Source organism: Mytilus californianus, unplaced genomic scaffold (assembly GCF_021869535.1).
Source record: "Mytilus californianus isolate M0D057914Y unplaced genomic scaffold, xbMytCali1.0.p SCAF_10, whole genome shotgun sequence".
Taxonomy (NCBI): domain Eukaryota; kingdom Metazoa; phylum Mollusca; class Bivalvia; order Mytilida; family Mytilidae; genus Mytilus; species Mytilus californianus.
The window spans coordinates 8,886,130-8,906,472 of NW_026262582.1; the positions used below are offsets into that span (position 1 = coordinate 8,886,130).

General features: G+C 32.1%; 1 protein-coding gene across 1 annotated transcript in view; it reads right to left on the minus strand.

Annotated features, from left to right (window-relative positions):
* Window positions 1-180: 180 nt before the first annotated feature.
* Window positions 181-20,343, minus strand: part of LOC127717563 (A disintegrin and metalloproteinase with thrombospondin motifs 14-like) — a 48,727-nt gene continuing 28,564 nt past the window's right edge. The window contains exons 11-17 of the mRNA XM_052223248.1: window positions 18,336-18,503; window positions 15,338-15,482; window positions 13,353-13,472; window positions 11,474-11,525; window positions 9,769-10,089; window positions 1,376-1,512; window positions 181-792 (exon numbers count right to left, since the gene is read on the minus strand). Of these exons, the coding sequence (XP_052079208.1) occupies window positions 658-792; window positions 1,376-1,512; window positions 9,769-10,089; window positions 11,474-11,525; window positions 13,353-13,472; window positions 15,338-15,482; window positions 18,336-18,503 (1,078 nt within the window). The 3' untranslated portion in view covers window positions 181-657. The remainder of the gene's footprint in view (window positions 793-1,375; window positions 1,513-9,768; window positions 10,090-11,473; window positions 11,526-13,352; window positions 13,473-15,337; window positions 15,483-18,335; window positions 18,504-20,343) is intronic.

Consider the following 20,343-nt stretch of genomic DNA (forward strand, 5'->3'; position numbering starts at 1 on the left):
TGCTTATCCATAAATGATAGCTTGATTCACACAGAAACCAACCTGTGACGACGACTAAGATATTTTTTCAATTGAATTCATGAGTTCAGGCTTAATATAAGCCTGACTGAAAAATGTATGTCTGTTCTGTTCGTACATTCAATATTGTCCTTTAAAACTGTAGAGTAACACGAAATTATACTCAATAACTTCCTAAAACTAAAAATGTAGACATAACATATTCGATAGACAAGGCAAATCAAATTTTACATACATGTACATAATGAAATGAGTCTTATACATACAACAGTCATGATTTCCGTCCTTTCAAAGATGAAATGTATCAAGTGACAAACCACCCCTTTCCGAAACAACCATTTTGATTAATTATTAAATTAGTTCTCGTCCTGTTGGTGGGTGATATATTTGCCACTGGACATTTAGTAGACAACAACAATTGTTTATGGATTTTGATTGTTATGTAACTTATGAAGTCATATTATTTGACCTAAGCCAACCACATGTGCTGTATATTACATCATACTCAGGTGACATACTTATGTAACCTGCGAACATTAATCCTTGATGCAACACGTAAGACAGATTATGCAACAATATGAATTATGCATCATATGATTGTTACTTAGATCACATGATCTGTTTGTCATATGACGAGTATTATACGTGTTGTAGATAACTGTAATGTCGTTGTACATGTTGAACTTTTGGCACTGATTGTCGAACTACGTTATCGTAAATCATAGCTCGATTATCATATCCTGTCTTTGGTTGTGAGTGGCGTACATTGCTTTTCTAAAAATAGAAGAAATTTTGTCATACTTAATATGGAACAAATTAATTTGATTTTTCCTTCAAACTGGTCCTGTAGAAAACGAATTAATGAACATAGAGGTTTATAAAAATTGTGCGTCCGAAGCACTTTTCTCAAATTTACCTTCATCAGGAACGATTTGAAATTCGAGGATTATCTATATAAATAGGAAGATAAAACATTAGTTTCTTAATAATTTCTGAATTTATCAAGGGCGAATTTAAGAAAATATGTTCTAAACTCATGTCAGTACTGTGCTGATGATATTCTCTAGGAATAGCAGTATGATGATACCGTCTAGGACTGCAGTCAACCCGCAGCGGAATCGACATTTATCATAAAGACAAAAGTATTTTCAATGTCAACTGTCCTTAACTTATTTTATTTTGAATTGTCTTTCAATACTTTGGTTTTTTTTTGTATATTCAAAGAAATATTCATAAATAAAAAAGACAATGTATGTTGAAATAAGAAAAGTTGTTTTAAATGTTTAATTCTGTTAAAAATTGAATTGTTATCACAAAGAAAAAACAACCAGCAGGTAAAAACAAAATCAATACTTACTGGTCTTTTGGAAATTGGTTTTTGTTTTTGTGTTTGCGTGGTGTCCGACTTTCGATAACAACAGCAGGTCGTTGTTATAATGATAATTAATATAAGTATTGAAGCCCCGGCTCCAAAGGCAATGATTACGAATAAATCTGAAAGAAATAAAAGGTAATTATTAAAACTATATATTTTAATGTTGACGAAATAAAGTGCAAAAAAATAACTAATCAAAGATACCAGGCTTATAATTGTGTACGCCAGACGTGCGTTTCTTGTACAACAGACTTATCAATGACGATCGAATTGAAATTAAAACTCGGTCGTAAAAAAACAACATTTTGACATGATACTTACAAATGAATTGAATAAAATTGTCAGAAATTGCGTGTTTTCAATTGTCATATTTACGCATGGTCAATTGTTGCAAGATTTCCAGTTCATCAACTTTTCAGCAGTTTTAAATACTATAAGTTAACTTTTAACTATTATTTTCGAGGTTCATGATAAATCAAATATACAGTAAAATGATTATAATTTGGAAGAAAGATAACCTTTAGATTAAAATTAGAACTAGACTTATTTTTCCTTCATTTTCGATTATTCAAAGGTTTTAATATATCTAATATTCCATATTTTATTTTCTCATCAATATCAATTTGATAATATTTCTGGTTGTTCAAACAGTTTTTGTACGTATATGAAATGAATATGAAAGAAATAATAGACTGTTTTAACCATGTACGCCGCTCAAAAATACATACTTATTTAAAGTCTATCTAATGCGGAAGTTTTGTTATATGCAAGTGCTGTGCATTGAGTAACCTCAACCAAATTATCATAAAAACTAAAATTCTGTTGATTCGTAACCTTAGTTCCATAATGGTGATATAATATAGTCAAGCTTAACACCAGCATTAAAAATATCATGTACATAAATCTGAAATGTATCACGCATTAAAAAGACTTAAAAAAACTCATCATAGATACCAGGCTTATAATCTTGTATGCATCACACGCGTTTCGTCTACTACAGACTCACCAGTGACGCTCGAATCAATGAAGTTAAAAGGACAAATCAAGTACTAAGTTGAGGAGCATGGTAGACTCATAATTCCGAAAGGTTTTGCCAAATATAACTAAGGTAATCAATTCCTCGGGTAAAAAATCATCAGTTCTTCAAACAATTCAAAGTTTGAATGATCGCAAGAGGATTGTTGTATGAGTATTGATGCACACACACACACACACACACACACACACACACACACACACACACACACAGAGTGAAACAAAACTATAAGAGGAAAACAAATCAAACAAACAATTGGAACAATGGAAACCACTTTTTGACGTACTTATGATTTGCCGCAAAGAAATAACTTCATTTTTTTTAATACTCACTTTATAAACATAAAAAACAAATATGTTATGTGTAGTAACTACTGCACAAGAGTAAAATCTTATAAATGCTACTTTCGTGTTCTATGATTTTTATTAACAGTGTTTCGTTTATATCGTCCTTTAGTTTCCTAAACAGGATACAACCTATTTTACGTTTACCTTTAAATGCTGTATTCTATTTTTATTAATTACACTCATTTTTGTATAACGACCCTTTTGTAATAATATCCTTGATTGTATTTAAAAACTTCATATTCTATATTATACCCTCGTTGCATTTTTATAAATAGTCATATCCTATATCATACTCTCAAACACTCAAAGGTATGTTTTATACAGTTGATTTAAGCTGAAAGGTATGTTTTATACAGTTGATTTAAGCTGATGAATATCAATAAAAGTTAAACTATGTTAAATCAGTGGTGGAGGTTATTAAATAGCCTTAAAAAAAATTCCCACCCTTTTTATGAATGACATGAATTTTGAATAGTTTATTAATTAAATATAGGATTATTTCACCATGAACTTTGTTTGCCGGATCAATGCTAGCGGTGAATATTGAGAACACAATAACTTAAATACACATAGAACAACTCTTTTTACATGTTTTTTTTTATCTGCTCCGAGAAGTACTCGGACCAAAGTGATGTTCTTGAATTGTTGACAATATACTAAGATAGTTGTTATGACTTTTTACAGATCCGACCGGACCATTATTAAAGTTAACGTTGACCTGGTCTACTCCACGCTTTAGAAGTTAGTATAATAAAAAGTAAATATCTGAGTATGTCGAGGTTGTTCTGATTGATTTACTTTACTTTATTGAAATTCAGTTAACACCCATATGGGTCAATTGCTTAAAAGCAAACACGGTGAGAGAAATGAAAACAATATGCATATAAATCATACAATTATCAACGACATATTTATGTTAGGTATACATATAAAAATATATTTTCGTGGACTCCCTGCCCTCAAAACCACATGAACCATGTGACTTTAAAAAAAAAGGAAAAATAAGACGTCAGTGTTAAGAAGGGTCGTTTTAAAATGTTGGGACCGTGAAATGCTGTGTAATAAATCACCAATGAAATCAGGTGTATCATTTTGTTCATCAGATGCGCGTTTCGTCCACATAGGACTCAAAGTGTGGCTCGAATCAAAACAGTTGGAAGCTAAATCAATTATCAGGTTTTTACCAGATAAAGTTTACATAATTCAGAGATTCAGACCTAAATACCTGCAATATGAATGGCAACGATGTTATCATGAAATATCGTTCCTCAATTGTATTAATGTCATATGAGTAGCTGATTGTACAAACCACTTATTATATTATATTCTTAATATACTGTCCCACCAACATATTATATACGCAATATTTTCCTTTTTCATGGTAATATTTTGCAGTATACGAAAGGGTGCCTGTATATATAATACATCTAAAGATTTTTTATTGTGTAATATCAATCGGTCGACTAGCCCTCATATCTGCCAAAAGCAGACCTGTCACACGATAGTTCAAGAGCAAGACTTACCCACAGAACAGATCAAGAAGCAGATCTGTCACACGATAATTCAAGAGACAGACTTACCCACAGAACGGATCAAGAAGCAAACCCGTCCACAGGACCGTTCAAGATGCAAACTTATATTGTTTTTGTTTTTAGGATGCATATCATTTCTGCGACAAGTCTGGTAAAGTTGGAAAGTTCAGCTTGATCAGACATGTACTAACAATCGGTATGCAGCAGTATTAAAAAAACAAACCTATATGTCTGGTCTTTACAGAATAATTCTAACTTACTGTAATGCTCAGATTTTCTAAATTTATTTTAAACTAGCAGGTTAAACACTGATCTGAGTTGAATTGTGTATAGGTTACGGCCACACTCATATTTCTGTACAATGGATAAGTTTTAGGATTGACGAGATTATTTATGGAAACTTTTTTTCTCGTAGTTATGATTGTTCGAATAATGCAGTTTTTAAAGCAAAATAACAGACGTGTATTTCCTTCAAAGCATTTTAATAAAATTTCTGTAATAAGTGCAGAGCATTTTTGAGCTATTTTTTTAACTAGAGACGATAGGTGGAGTTGAAATTTTGTTTCCGACTTGGTTCGTCGTGTAAGTTTAAATTCTAAAATGTTTTCAATAATTCTCATCCGTCACCATGACATGAACAGATAATAAAAATTTTAATACAATTTGATACTTAGCTTGGTGCTTAAATGTCTGTTTACGTTTTGAAAGAGTTGTAGATTGATTGATTGATTGATAAAAAAATGTTATTTAAACTGTACGTATGTTATCCACATTTATGTTTGCATAGGTTTTGTTTTGCTCACGAATAAAGTGTTATTGACATGTACTGTAGTATAGAAACAATGTATAGAAGGTCTTAGTTTAAAAATGTTTAATTTTATAGTGTTTCTTATAGAATTTGAATATGAAGTAAAATCAACACACGGTAAATTGAAACAAAATCGTACAAAGGGACACAACTCAAACTAACGTTGCATAGATTCTGCAATATTACAACCCACGATAAATTATTCTTGCAAACAAGAATAAAGTTATCGCTTCATTTACTTTTAAGCCAAATCGAGCATGTATACCCATGAATGAACCTGTATATCCCAAAGAAATGAAACTATGGTAATAGTATGAAGACTTCAAATACTTTTTCGTTCTGGTTTACAGTTGGATATGTGTGGCTCAAGCTAATGTAAATAAAGAAGTTTTTATGATGTTATTATAATTGCAAAAATTGTAACGAGATACACGTAGGTGTCGCAAAAATAAAAACTCGCGTTTAAATTATCAAAGCAGTATTTCTGTGGAGCATTTCCTAACATCGCAATAATTAAACTCGCATCTGATTGTCGATTATCAACGATGACAATCGTAAATGCAGGTAATAATTTACTGTAGTTTCTGTGTTATTCATCGTGGATTGTTATTGTCTCAAATCCCTTTTTTATAGTAGTTTTGTATTCTTCTTATACATATGAGTCTCGACTAGTAGAATGACATATGTTTATTCTTTTAATTATAGCAAGTGCTTAAATATTGAAATCACGATGAAAACTACGAACAATTTTCGCTTTGAGTGTTTCATTCACAGGGTTCAACTATATTGTTCAAATGTAGTGTAATAAGAAACCTAAAGAGCCGGAAATAGACTCTGAAAGACTTTTTTATCAATTTAATATGCATCTATAAAATCAAAACGTTATATTTAGATTGCTTATAATGACAATTTTAAAATGATAAATCTACATTAAACATACTTTTGTAAACTTTTGAAACAAGGACATTTGCATTTAAAGTCAATTAATTTGAATTTATTATTCAATCCACAACTTAAATTCCCAGACGATTTTGGTTTTGTTGTTTTCAAAATAGTGTTTTGTATACTTATTTCTGATAAATTCTTATAACCTCAAATACATCATAATCTGTTAAATTGCAAATCTTAGCGATAACTAAGCATTTATTATTTGGAAAATTTGTTTAAAAAACACCAACAAACCCGAAAATTCACACATTGCGATATAATATATGGAATATATATTTTATAAATAAAGATAGGAAGCTTTAGCCTTCGTGAAAATGACCTAGGTGGAATATAAATTCAAAAGAAATCTTACTACAAGTACCTCTTTTTTGATGGCTTATGTTGAAAATAACATTTTGAGAATATACAGTCCGAGATTGCTCTGACGTCTGACGGATATATGGGAGACTCTATAGTGCTGCAACATGTTAGAGTACAGTCAAAATAGAAAATAGGAACTTGCTGACCAAGACTTGGGCTGAAAATTCTTGGTCTACTTCAGTGGTTTGTCAGAAGAATCTCAGACTAGATTATACACTAATAAAAATTTTGAATATACGCAGTTATTATTGTCACGTACCAACAACGAGTAATGAAAGAAACAATTGAAATGCTTCAATTAGGTCTATGAAGTAACTAGTCTGCGCTACATCATCCAAGGTCATTGATACTCGTATGAATTAAATGCGTCACTATTTACATTTATTGCAAGTTTTCTTAATTATCATTTATCTTAAAATGAAAAACCCTGTTATAGGTAAAGTTAAGTTGAGACGGGCTTGACTGTTTTTGTTTTTGCTTTTGTTTGCTTTTCTCAGGACTAGTCTACATTTTAAAGGTAATTTAAGGAACATGATTTATTGATTGTTGATATTTAAAGCTATTTTCAACACTCTTGTCTATATCGCGAAGGCCAGTCTTTATTTGTGGAAGAAGCTGGATTAAAAGAGAGAACCATCGAAAACTGTTAATCCTCGCCAATTAAGATAGGAGTCGAAAGCACCTGCAAAAATCGGGGTTTGAACTCACGACATCAGTGTACAGGCTATTGATCGCTGAAGATGAACTACTCAGATCACTCGACCACCGAGACCCCTAGAAACACATGTCGTTCTATTTGATAAAATGTATCATACATTGATCTTATTAATGCAAGTAGTGATGATTTTTGTTGGCATTCACAACTTTATGTGACATCATTTTGTACAAGCATTAGTTTTCATATTTGAGCATCGTCTGCAGATCCGTCATGCATGTTCATACTCGCAATTTTTTATATGGTCATTGTACAAGACTGTAAAAATATGTTTTTCAGTGTACCGTCGTTTCAGTTATTCATGTTTAACGCAACATATTTTCAACACATTATTTTTCGTTGGGACATTATTATTTATTTAAGGATGCATCAATCCATTGATATACACAAAATACAGATGATAACAGGTCGTCTTTTCCTACATTATCTTGTTACATTTAAAGCAGGAGGATCACTTACATAAAACTATTCATTTTCGACAACACAGAACACAACATGTATTTTGAAAGCCTATTGTTTTAAAAGAGCATTGCAAATATTTTGAGATACAGGTAAAAATATGATATTTAAAACACTCATAATTTATACTTATAGCATAAAAGCAGTACTGTTTCATTTTGAAGTTTTGGCTTTACATGCCGCGATAGGTTGAATTTCCGACCCTCATTTCACTATTTTGATTCATGAGTCATTAATAATTCTTTTCTAGACAAAACAAATATCTGTCGTACCAAATTATAAGCCTGATATCGTTTTCACAAGGTTCTCGTATATTTGATGAAAAATTAGCAAGAATTGTGACAAAAAGCAATGATTGATCGATAAAGTAATTTATTGTACATGTTGTAACGAAAACCTCATTTTAATCCAAATCTCATTTGAAACGACAAACATTTCTTTTTTTCAACTCATTCAATGGATACCAGTATACTTTGCGATTAGCATTATATTTCATTGATCTCTGATTTTTTATTTCTTTATTATGAAGTCATCATAAATAGAACATGTAAAACCTTGGCAAAAAACTGTCCTTATCGCTGAAACTGTATCTACTAAACATCTACTAAACATACATAAACTTGCCGATAAATTGTGTAATAATGCTGTTGTTAAATAAATTGATTGATTAATAAATGATGTTTAACGCCGACTTTTAACACTACTGGTTTATTTCGTGGTGGTCAGTTTTTATTGGTGGAGGAAGCCGGCGTGCCCTTCGACCTTCGGTAGGAAAACTGACAATCCTAGTCAATTAAGATTGGAGTAAAACGCAATCACAACCTCAGCGTTGACAGGCTAGTGATACAATAGTTGGACTATTTCGCCCACTCAGTCACCGATGCCCTGCTGTTGTGAAATCATTGCATTATTTCATGAAGGACGGATATTGAAATACGACAACAATTTTTATTTTATTTTTCTTAACTGTAATGTTGAAAATCTGTTTACAAATTAAATTTGGATATTGCATATTAGGATCGCATTTTCTACGATGTTCATAACATAAATAATTAAGGAGGTACACCGACTGATATTACAAATGTATATGAAGGCATAATTTCCAGTGAAATAGATTAAGTCTTTTTATGCAGCTTTCAGTAACTTCGAACATTCTTTTTTACTGTTGTTATTTGAACCGTGTTACTTGTACTAACGTTTAAACTGTCTGCAAAATCATTATTATAGAATATAATATTTTCGTACTTTGAAAACCAAACAAATAAAAACAGTACGACTCATCTATTCTAAACGTTCAAGTACCCAGTCATGCGGTTGTTTCTGAAATGTTCTTATAATTTTCTTTGTCCTTTACAAATTTTGGTGTTAATAGCAGATCATTGGTATTCGCTGGACCCCAAGGGTTAAACGGGGTCAAAAAATAAAGAAATTTCTTTGGCTGTATGTATAAATACGCACACAGATAGAATTTTCGACATTTTATCCGATGCCTCATGTAGTGCAATTGTTATGCTCTCTGTACGTAAATGAACCCTTGCAAATACTCTTGGAGAGGTCCGTAGATGACCTGTTGACGGCAAAATGTCAGCTTCCATCCTACATACCCTCACTTTCATGTGGTCGTCCAAATTTCACCAAGCAACGTTCAATTAATTAATTTGAAGTCTCCGTTAATTCCTTTATGTTGATTCTTGAAAACCTCTAGATGTCTTTTGTTTTAATTTGTTGTTCCTTTATGTACTATTTTGATGACATCTCATTGACATATATCCCATTCCAAAAAAATAATTTTAAAGTTAATTTTCCTTTTAGAATTTCAATCTTAGTTAGAAATATTCTTTTACTGGCAACTAAAATAAATAGATGAAATTAATATGTCATACAGCCTAAAATTAAATTGTTTATCCATTCAATTTACAGATGATATGTTTATTTTCATGGGTACCAATTTTCAATGATCGAGGAAAACATAAATTTCCGTGGATATTGGATTTCGTGGATTTGCCAAAGTCTGCATATAAGACTACATAAAATTTATACTTTGTTGAACATTCAAATTCCTGGTTTTTTGACACTCACGAAATCCACACAAATTGGCATACCACGAAATTCAATAAAAATGAAATCACAGTATATAATGACATCTCATAAGAACACACACTCTACTTACAATCTTTCTCTTCTTTTTCTGTGATTATAGTAACTCCTGGTTGTCGTGTGGTAGAAAACCTATAGACTGTAGCAGGTGAAGCTGTAACTCTTGTTGTCGCTTTCTGTGTCGATTGTGTTTTAGTTGTTGCCTTAGTAGTCGTTGCCTTGGTAGTTGTAGCTTTTGTCGTTGTTGGCGCTGCTGTTGTTGGATTGCAACTTGCACAACAAGATGTTTGTATCTGTGTTTGAGCACAATTATTCGGTCCTTTTACATACATAACTTGGCATGTCCAACCATTACTAAAGATTGCACCAACCTGGTCACCATACAAGCATGTGTCTGTTGTAAACAAAACACTGATGTGAGGAATTTGACGTTATGATTTACTAAAATGTTACACATCAATAATAATTTTCATTCGATTTGAACATTTTAACTTTACCTTTATTTTTGTATCTCATCGGACTTTTTCTAATGCTTTTCTCTAATAACCCCTCATTTTTTTAATTTTCTATGCATATATCTCAAAATCTCTTTTGACAAAACAGTTTAAACTTATATTTATTTTTGTAATTTTTACTACAGGTTTAATGCAGTTTATTTTTACATTTTTTCCAATGCTTTTAACCAGCAGACATTTCTTTAAACGCCTAGGTCATTTTAACTGAATACTTGTTCTTCAAACGATAATGTACAAAGCTTCGAGCGAGGGAAATTAGTATCTTTTAATTGTCTTTTTGAAAAGAATATTGTAGGAAGTATTTGTGGTAATTGAGATTTGGTGAGCAGACCACGTATTTTAAATTTTGTTCAACAAAACTTATGTTTTCAAGAGCGAGAGATAAGTTTTCAGCATTAAAGTTTTGGAGCGATCGAATCATCGAATCAGGAGAACTATAAACCAATTTAGAGTACTATAAACTCATCATAGATACCAGGATTGAAATTTTGTATTTGCGCCAGACGCGCGTTTCGTCTACAAAAGACTCATCATTAACGCTCGAATCAAAAAAAGTTAAAATGGTCAAATAAAGTACGAAGTTGAAGAGCATTGAGGACCAAAAATTCCTAAACGTTTTGCCAAATACAGCAAAGGTAATCTATTCCTGAGGTAGGAAAGCCTTAGTATTTCAAAAATGTAAAGGTTTGTAAACAAGTTCCAAGCTCATAAGTCAAAGATAAAATGAAACAGATACCGAAGCAACATTTAAAACTCATAAGTCAAAGATAAAATGATACGCCCTGGCAAAAAACGATGACGAGGAAAAGGCAAGTCAAGAAAACATTACATTCATAGCTACAGACTGAACAACAAGAATACAACCAACAACTTAATGTGATCTTAGGTGATCCGGAAGGGTAAGGAAATTTTGCTTCACTTGTGGCACCCATCAGTATATTGAATGAAACAACCGAAAAAATTACATGCTAAATTTTATCTGTAATTCCTATGTTCACATAGAAGTAGATTGACAATTCAACAATCACTGTTCGATGATCTCAGATGATCCGGAAGGGTAAGGAGAATATTCTTCAGTTGTGACACCTGTCAATATATATTGGATGAAACAACAAAAAACATTACATTATAAATTGTATCTGTAATCCCTATGTCTACATTAAAGTAGATTGTCAATTCACCAATCACGGTTTGTTACAATAAGGCATACAGAGCGCTCATCTGAATGATCAATAATTAGATACATGAGAAAACAATACATACCACTTCCACTAGGAGCATTTGCTGATGCTGTACAAACTCCTGTTTTACACCACTACAAACAGTAACCAAATAAGTATACAATAAAAATAATGATAAGGCGTCCTTAGTATTTTTAACAGTTGGACGCATAAAATTAATAACCTGTTCTTTTCATTTTGTACGGTTTTACATGATCATAATTGAATATCTGATTATTGCATACACATACATATTTAGCAATATATTTTTATTTCTTTCAAGAAAGAACATTCGTAAGATGTGAGAACTTGTGTATGATTCCTTTTTTAAAATTTAGCATTCGACATGTTTGATCAAAAAAATTACTAGTTCTCCTTTTTATTCATGTATGGTACATTTAAGGGGATAGTGTTGTTATTCAATTCATGATATTGATTAACATCTATCCAACGTCTACCTGGAAATTTGTAATTCTTTACGTGTCGAAAACATTAATATTTAAATGAGATATGAATACATCCTGTTTTGTGCTGGGCCGACAAACTGATTTAGATGTTTCACGACCTTCGTGTACCCCGCATGATTTCAGTCCATAGGGAGATATGTCACCATAACCGTTAGTCTAACTTCAAGCTAAACACTATTTGTTATTACTGCTAAATGCCGCATCTTTAGTGGGAAAGCAGCAAAAGTCAATTCAAAGCCTTCGGTTGACACGGACTTGGACTAAACCTTTGAGCCCTTGCACTCGAACTGAACATTCTAACAAGAGATAACCGAGTTTATTTTTAGATTCAATGACCGACTTGTCTTCCTACGGAATCTTTTTAGGACACAAGCAAGCTACGTGACTTTGCTGGTTTATCTTTCCTTATATGTTACATATTGTTTATACTTTTATTTTTTAATCAAATATATATACATATAAATAGTCCTGTTTTCATAAACCTATATTCAATACTAATCAAAATTGTATTACAGTGATTATTCGATGATTTTGTCAAAGAGGCTCACAATAAATACTCTAGACTATTTGTGTCTGTAAGGCTCTTTTTTTTATGAACATATTCAGTAAGGGTTTTTTTTCAAGGCTAATGTAACATTGTTCTTATATTAGAATATATATTCAAGGCAAAAAAGCAAATACTAATGGAAAATATACCATTTACGTCGCATGAGATTTACAAAATGTACTTAGGATGCAAATTCAAAGGTCTGATAAAATAACATATACATGTACTATATATACAGCATATGATAGATTGTTCGGTTTGAATTAATTTGGTTATGCTACATACGCAGAAAGCATCCCCAGTGGAACTGCTATATTAGTAGAACAGTCCCTCCCTCTGTTTAGGTATACCACTAATTCAGGCCCGGTCGGAAAGAACATACAAGAAAGTACATAGTTTAAACAAAATAGTTCTTACGCATAGCTGTATCTTTGTCAATAGTGGGAATATTTGGGTAGTTTTAGTATCAAATGAAAGCTTGGGGACTTGGAATCACTGTAGAACCCTTGTTGAACGTTTTATTTGAATAATAAAGAAGTATATGCAATTTTAATAGGAGGGCTCATTTGGCCTGTTGTTCAGATCAGAAGTTCCTGTTTTTGTACTATCAAACTTCCAGGAACCAGTACGCTCTAATATGCAATTAAAGGTATGTTGATTTTTTCAGCACGTCAGCATAAGGTACAGTTTTGACATGAAATAACTGCCACTTTATTTGAACTTAAGACAAAGTAGCCATTTATGCTTGAAATTGCAGAATTAAACATAGAAAGCAATGGGGCTATGAATTAGTGGTTTTATACCTTTACCTACTCTTTTTCGTATTTTCCGTTACCTTGATTTGTCTCTTCCACATCGATTTACGAAATTGAACATCGGTAACTTACTGTCGCCTTTATTTAGCCTACCTTTTTGTTTCCACACAATGTTCCGTCTCCAGCAACATAACTTTGACATTGTGACGGATTATTGAGCGTAGAGCACCATAAGACTGAACATATAGAAGAATAATCACCAGAGTATTGTTGCTGTGGAAGAAATAAAATGTTTCAGCAGCATGTAATTTAGTATCAACACACTATGACGATAGATTTAATATTAATAAAACTTTTAAATTATGAAACTTGAATTGGAATTGCTTATTTGAGGTTTAACCCCTATGGTAAGAACAGCTGTCATGGATATCAATATAATGTTAGAGACAGTAGTGGTTAGTTTTTTTTCTGTTTATTATATCTGTTATGTTTGTTTATATTGAGGATCCAAAATTCCAAAACGTTTTGCCAGATACAGCTGAGTAATCTATTCATGCGGTAGAAAGTCCTAAATATTTCGAACAATTCAAAGTTTTGTTGACAATAAATTTGTAAATATGACCATATCAATAATAAATCATGTCATCAAAAAGCGCTGACTACTAGGCTGCTAATGTTTTCGTGCAGGAACATTTTCACCAGCAGTGGCATCGACCCGTATCATGATCACTCCTTTATATGTATCATGCCAAAATATTAAAGACGGATGTCACATAAGACGTATGAACTGCTTACCCCTCCTAAAGAAATGAATGCAGTCTTTTTATTGAGATTTTGTTTCTCATTCCTTACGTCTGTGTATGTTTTTGTAACTAATCATTTGTCTACATTTCAGATCTTCATGGTAATGCATGTCTTTCTTTAAGTTATATTTTTAATTGTATATTTGATATCTTCATCTTTGTTTTAAAGTGATGGTAATATTATATATCATCTCACCTTTCCTTTTTTTCAAAACATCTATTAGAACATTTTTTTAATAACTGTTGATATGTTATTGTTCTAGTTTTAAATTTTTGCTTGACTTTAGTTTGGAATGTTTTTCCTAAACTTTGATTAAACAAATCGTTTTGTTTGACTGTGTTTAATATTTTCATTATAATAAATTTTATATGATTTGTGGGGAGATTACAACTAACTGACTAGTCGATAGGATAAACAACCTACCCTGCACATTACAGATCCTGGTCCCACCATATGTTAAGTTAGGACTAACAACCTACCCTGTACATTACAGATCCTGGTCCCACCATATGTTAAGTTAGGACTAACAACCTACCCTGTACATTACAGATCCTGGTACCACCATATGTTAAGTTAGGACTAACAACCTACCCTGTACATTACAGATCCTGGTCCCACCATATGTTAAGTTAGGACTAACAACCTACCCTGCACATTACAGATCCTGGTCCCACCATATGTTAAGTTAGGACTAACAACCTACCCTGCACATTACAGATCCTGGTCCCACCATATGTTAAGTTAGGACAAACAATCTACCCTTTACATTACAGATCCTGGTCCCACCATATGTTAAGTTAGGACAAACAATCTACCCTGTACATTACAGATCCTGGTCCCACAATATGTTAAGTTAGGACTAACAACCTACCCTGCACATTACAGATCCTGGTCCCACCATATGTTAAGTAAAGTTAGGACTAACAACCTACCCTGCACATTAAAGATCCTGGTCCCACCATATGTTAAGTTAGGTCAAACAACCTTCCCTGCACATTACAGATCCTTGTCCCACCATATGTTAAGTTAGGACAAACAATCTACCCTGTACATTACAGATCCTGGTCCCACCATATGTTAAGTAAAGTTAGGACTAACAACCTACCCTGCACATTACAGATCCTGGTCCCACCATATGTTAAGTAAAGTTAGGACTAACAACCTACCCTGCACATTACAGATCCTGGTCCCACCATATGTTAAGTTAGGTCAAACAACTTACCCTGCACATTACAGATCCTGGTCCCACCATATGTAAAGTTAGGACTAACAACCTACCCTGCAAATTACAGATCCTGGTCCCACCATATGTAAAGTTAGGACTAACAACCTACCCTGCACATTACAGATCCTGGTCCAACCATATGTTCACACTGTTTATCAGCATCATATTTCTGACCAGGTAAAAAGTTTCTTTCAGGGTATAATGCATTAAAGTTATAATCAGGATGTAAAGTGGTCATACACTGTAGATTATTCCTAAAATGGAAGGGAATGAATTACATAAATACATGTAGAAGTAAAAAAAACCTTGAAACATACAACTATCTACAACATTATTGATTGGAGTTACATTATTTACATTATTTACATTAGTTACAATAGTTACATTATTTACATTAGTTACATTATTTACATTATTAACATTAGTTACATTATTTACATTATTAACATTAGTTACATGATTTATATTAGTTAAATTATTTTCATTAGTTACATTAGTTACAATAGTTACATTATTTACATTAGTTACATTATTTACATTATTAACATTAGTTACATTATTTACATTATTAACATTAGTTACATGATTTATATTAGTTAAATTATTTTCATTAGTTACATTAGTTACAATAGTTACATTATTTACAATAGTTACATTATTTACATTAGTTACATTATTTAAATTAGTTACATTAGTTACATTAGTTACATTATTTACATTATTTACATCAGTTATATTATATACATAAGTTACATTATTTTCTAGTCAGTGGGATTTACCATTAACCCGGTTGTTTTCTGTCACCTTTTCAGTTTTATGAACAGAAGTAAACAGTTATGTTTGACACTAAACACAAGTAGAGTGATCTCTTGAATACCTTCTTTGCTTAACTCACTTGTTTACAGTATTTTGTTTTCATCTGATCCGAACGAATCATGTCCACAATGTTTAGTTTACATTTGTTAAGCCTTATTACAGGCTTTATGTGCCTAAACCCTTTGCAATTATGTTATTTCAATTTTGATACTTTTTGGAATTGATACAACAGTCTTCTAATGAGACTACAATCCTCCATTTAGATTTTTTTATCCATAAAAATACATCTGAAGCAATTAACGTGAAAATTAATTATTCTGCTTAACTGTTTAACATACATTTTCATTAATAACGCTAACTTATATACCATGACACATGTATGTCAGTACGTGTTTTATGCGAGATCCTACCATGGGTATGCACTATTTTTGTATAAACTTTACGCCGTGTGGAGTGTAGCGATAAGATAAACATGTGGATACCTAATAAATTATACAAATTTAAAATAAAATGTGGGAGTTTTATAAAAAAAAAAAAGACGTGTGCTGCTTGTCGTCTCCTCTATAATATAAACAGACGGGGGTTATATACCTATATTATATACTTTATACATGTTATATTTATACGGTAAAGAAAGAAAAACATACGCAAAATGTAAGTTTTCTGTCTGGTAAGTCATACAGCAGTAAGACGGGCAAAAATTTACTAATCATAGTGTAACATAAAGAGAATGCCAGGTCGTAAAGATATCGCTGTAGATTGTGGCTTACAGTCTAGTTATAACTGGAATAGTTCGAGCTGTAGTTGAAGTTCGACTTTGTGTGAATGTTCGAACTCCAAATCGATAGCGGAAAACACTGATGACTATCTTACTAGCAAGGAGTTTTATTTTTTTCTCTAAGAGGAAACTCATTTGATTTTCTGGGGGTATGGGAGGAGGATTTTGAAAATGAATAACCTGGCTAGGTAGCAGCTGAAAATAAATAATCTTGCAGAAGACAAGATGGAAATGAATATTCTGCATCACACAATGCAGGAAACAATTGTTCACAAAAGTGAAGAAAATAAGCATGTGAAGCAACAGATAAAAATTAATGTTCAATCCGCAAAACATACTCCTGCCCCTCCCCCAGCTTAAAAATAGACAATCATTGATTCATCAATTACTGTGGATTCATTATTATTCGTGTGATACCAATTTTCGTGGGTTTCGTGGATACAGGTGAACCATCAATTCAAATGTTCAACGAATGACAAACTGTCTATATGCTTTGTATGCAGAGAATGGCAAAACCACAATATCAAATATCCACGAAAATGCAAGTTTTCCTCAATCCACATAAATTAATGAATCCACAGTATTGTATATCACCGAATCAGTGCATAAAACGGTGTCATCTGATTCTCAACAAGAGCCTCTTACATGTACATTTTATATGTAAGCACGAGTAGTTTTTTTTTTAATCAAACAAACGGTGTCTTACTAATATAGATATTTAAGAAAATATGATTACTTATAGATATGAAAAGCAATTAAAATCAAATAGTATAAAACTCTTTAACATAAAACAAAGTCAAATTATATGCAAAAAAATAAAAACTCTTTAAGTTAGATTCACTGTTTACCGCCAACTTGTATTGTACAATAGCAGTACACTATCAGTCTACTTTTTTTGCCTTCATCTTCCAATTTTTAGACAGATTTGCAATTTATGTGTAAGACTGTTTATTTGTATAAAGAAAGTAAGTGATTTATTGCATTATTCAAAAGATTTAAACAAATAACAAATATTTCTGTTTTTAGAATCAATTTTTCAACTTAGCCATTTAAGGGGAGTTAACTCTTATAGTAAAAATTTTATACTGGAATGATAGTGAAATTTTTATATTTTACTTTTGTAGCAAGGAAACAAGTTCAGTGATCCCATTTTCTCTTTTCATTTTCTTAAAGCATATTATAAAACCTATCTTCTCATATTTTATTTCAAAATTCTTTCGCATTGATTTCTTTTTATTCACAAAAATGTGTTTTTTCATGAACAATCTATGCAAATTTGGGCAACTTTGTACGACTTGTAGCTTGAAAAATAACACTTTTTATTATATTTTTGAAAAAAAGCATAGAAAAATCATTATTTTGGCAAAGTATAAGAAATTTCTATCTGAGGAAATATATACCGATGATCCACCTTAATATAAAACAAAGTCAAACTATATATATAAAAAACTCACGTGGAAACAAACAAATGTATGTGTTAAAAAATATGACGTAGGACACAAAAGTAACTCACGTAGTAAGATAATCAATGTATGTATTGAAATATGATGTAGAACATGTCGAAAATTTCCAGGGATTGCTTGCTGTAAGTGAATTGGATTGAGGTGTGCTGGTTGCAGTCATAATGAACGAATCAGTTGCTCTACAAAAATTGTTAGTCCCGTCGTGTTGTGCGCTCAAACTGTAAAAGAACGTACATAAATCTAAATTAACTTTATAATAAATTGCAAAAGTACGATTACAAACAAGGGAAATTGGTAGAAACAAAACAATAATTAGCGATATACACCTAATCGATATATATCCACCATTACTGAACATCAAAGAAGTACCCGTATAATTTCTGACTCACAAAGATAAAAAGATTGTTGTGTTACGTCAATAGTGTAGCAAATTCCCGGGTCAAGTGTCGTAGATTCTCCAATAGCGAAAAGGTTTGTTATACCGCATCACAGAATGATTGAAGTTACCGAATTCAAACTCAAATTATTAAAACCCTGCAAGGCATAGAATTTGGTCGATAATGAGGGACGTAAAGGGGGGTATCTGCACGGAAGAACGCGAAATAAAATTGCCATTTCACGATGAACGAACAATCAAAAATTTCTTGCACGTTGATCATTTTATCGATTTCACGAAACACGGTGAATAACGAACCTTTTTCACGGCTGCACGTGAAATAAAAATGGCAAAACACGTTGCACGAAAATAACCCTTTACCACCCTCGATAATTATTATACATTGTATATAATATTTCATTGCTTCATGTATGAATAATGTGTATACTTAATGTCGATTGATTCGGTGCGTACCGATTTATTCTGTTATTGTGTTGATTATTCACAAAACGAAAACAGTAACGGAACAAGATGATTAGTCCTGTAGCACATAGATTATTACTTAACTGTATAAATTGTACACCTTTTGTAAATAAGAAACACTGATTATTCAAATTCAGATTAAATTGAATGCTTAAAAGACATTGATAAAACTGACAAAACCCCCATAGTCAAAACTGAGAAAACTCCCGTGTTGAAGGCCTCACTGTGACATTGAGATGGAGAACAGCAATAAAAGCGCTGTTCCTGTGCTTATTGTGATTTATGCTGTGCACAGGCTGCTTTTGTGTCATGGAGGGATACTCCAAATCCTTTCTTTTCTATTATAAACTCATGAATGCATGAATTTATTGAGTAGGTTCTTTTTCCTTAACCAATGTGTGGATAGGAACGTCCATCTCGTGTGTTTTTCACAGTTATGTTAGTCCTCGAGAGTACCCTTAACCCAGTATGTTGGTTGCTGACTTAATTTAAATAATTCATTTTGTCTGTATTTCCCGTTTATAAATTTATGTAATCGTTCTTAAACTATGGTTACAACTCCCACAGGCAAAGTGGACCTCAGATGGTTTTTGCTTTTCTGTTTCGATCCGTTTGTTTTGTTATGCTCTCACACGTTTTTATATTTTTCCATATCTAAACGTTTGACCTCGGACATACCTCATAATACAGACACACGTTTTGGGTGCAAGGAAATCATATCATAAGATTTGCCATTGAAGTATCGTGCATAATGTTCCATTTAATGATAAACTGAGTGAAACAAGTTTAACTATGAGCCATGGTATGATACCCCGGCATTAAGAATTCGGTAAACAACTAGGAAGCGGAATAGCAATAGATATGATAATGCATTAAACGATATAGCATTTTCACACAAAGCTTGCTACCAAATTTGAACAAGATTTATTTCTTATTTCGTGAGAAAAGTGCGACCGAAAATTTATGAGACGAACTGACGGACAGACGTAAAATATATATAGTATACCCCTGCCTTTGTCAATCGACCTTGTTTGTCATGCAATGTTGTTTTCATAATTATCTTATGTTCTTCTTATACGGTTATCTCTCTTGTCATCCTGCCACCGATTTCATATTGCAACCCTTGTTGCCTAGCCTCGATTTTTATTTGTCTCTAAAATGAAACCAATAAGACAACAAATACCTGCAGTTCCTCAACC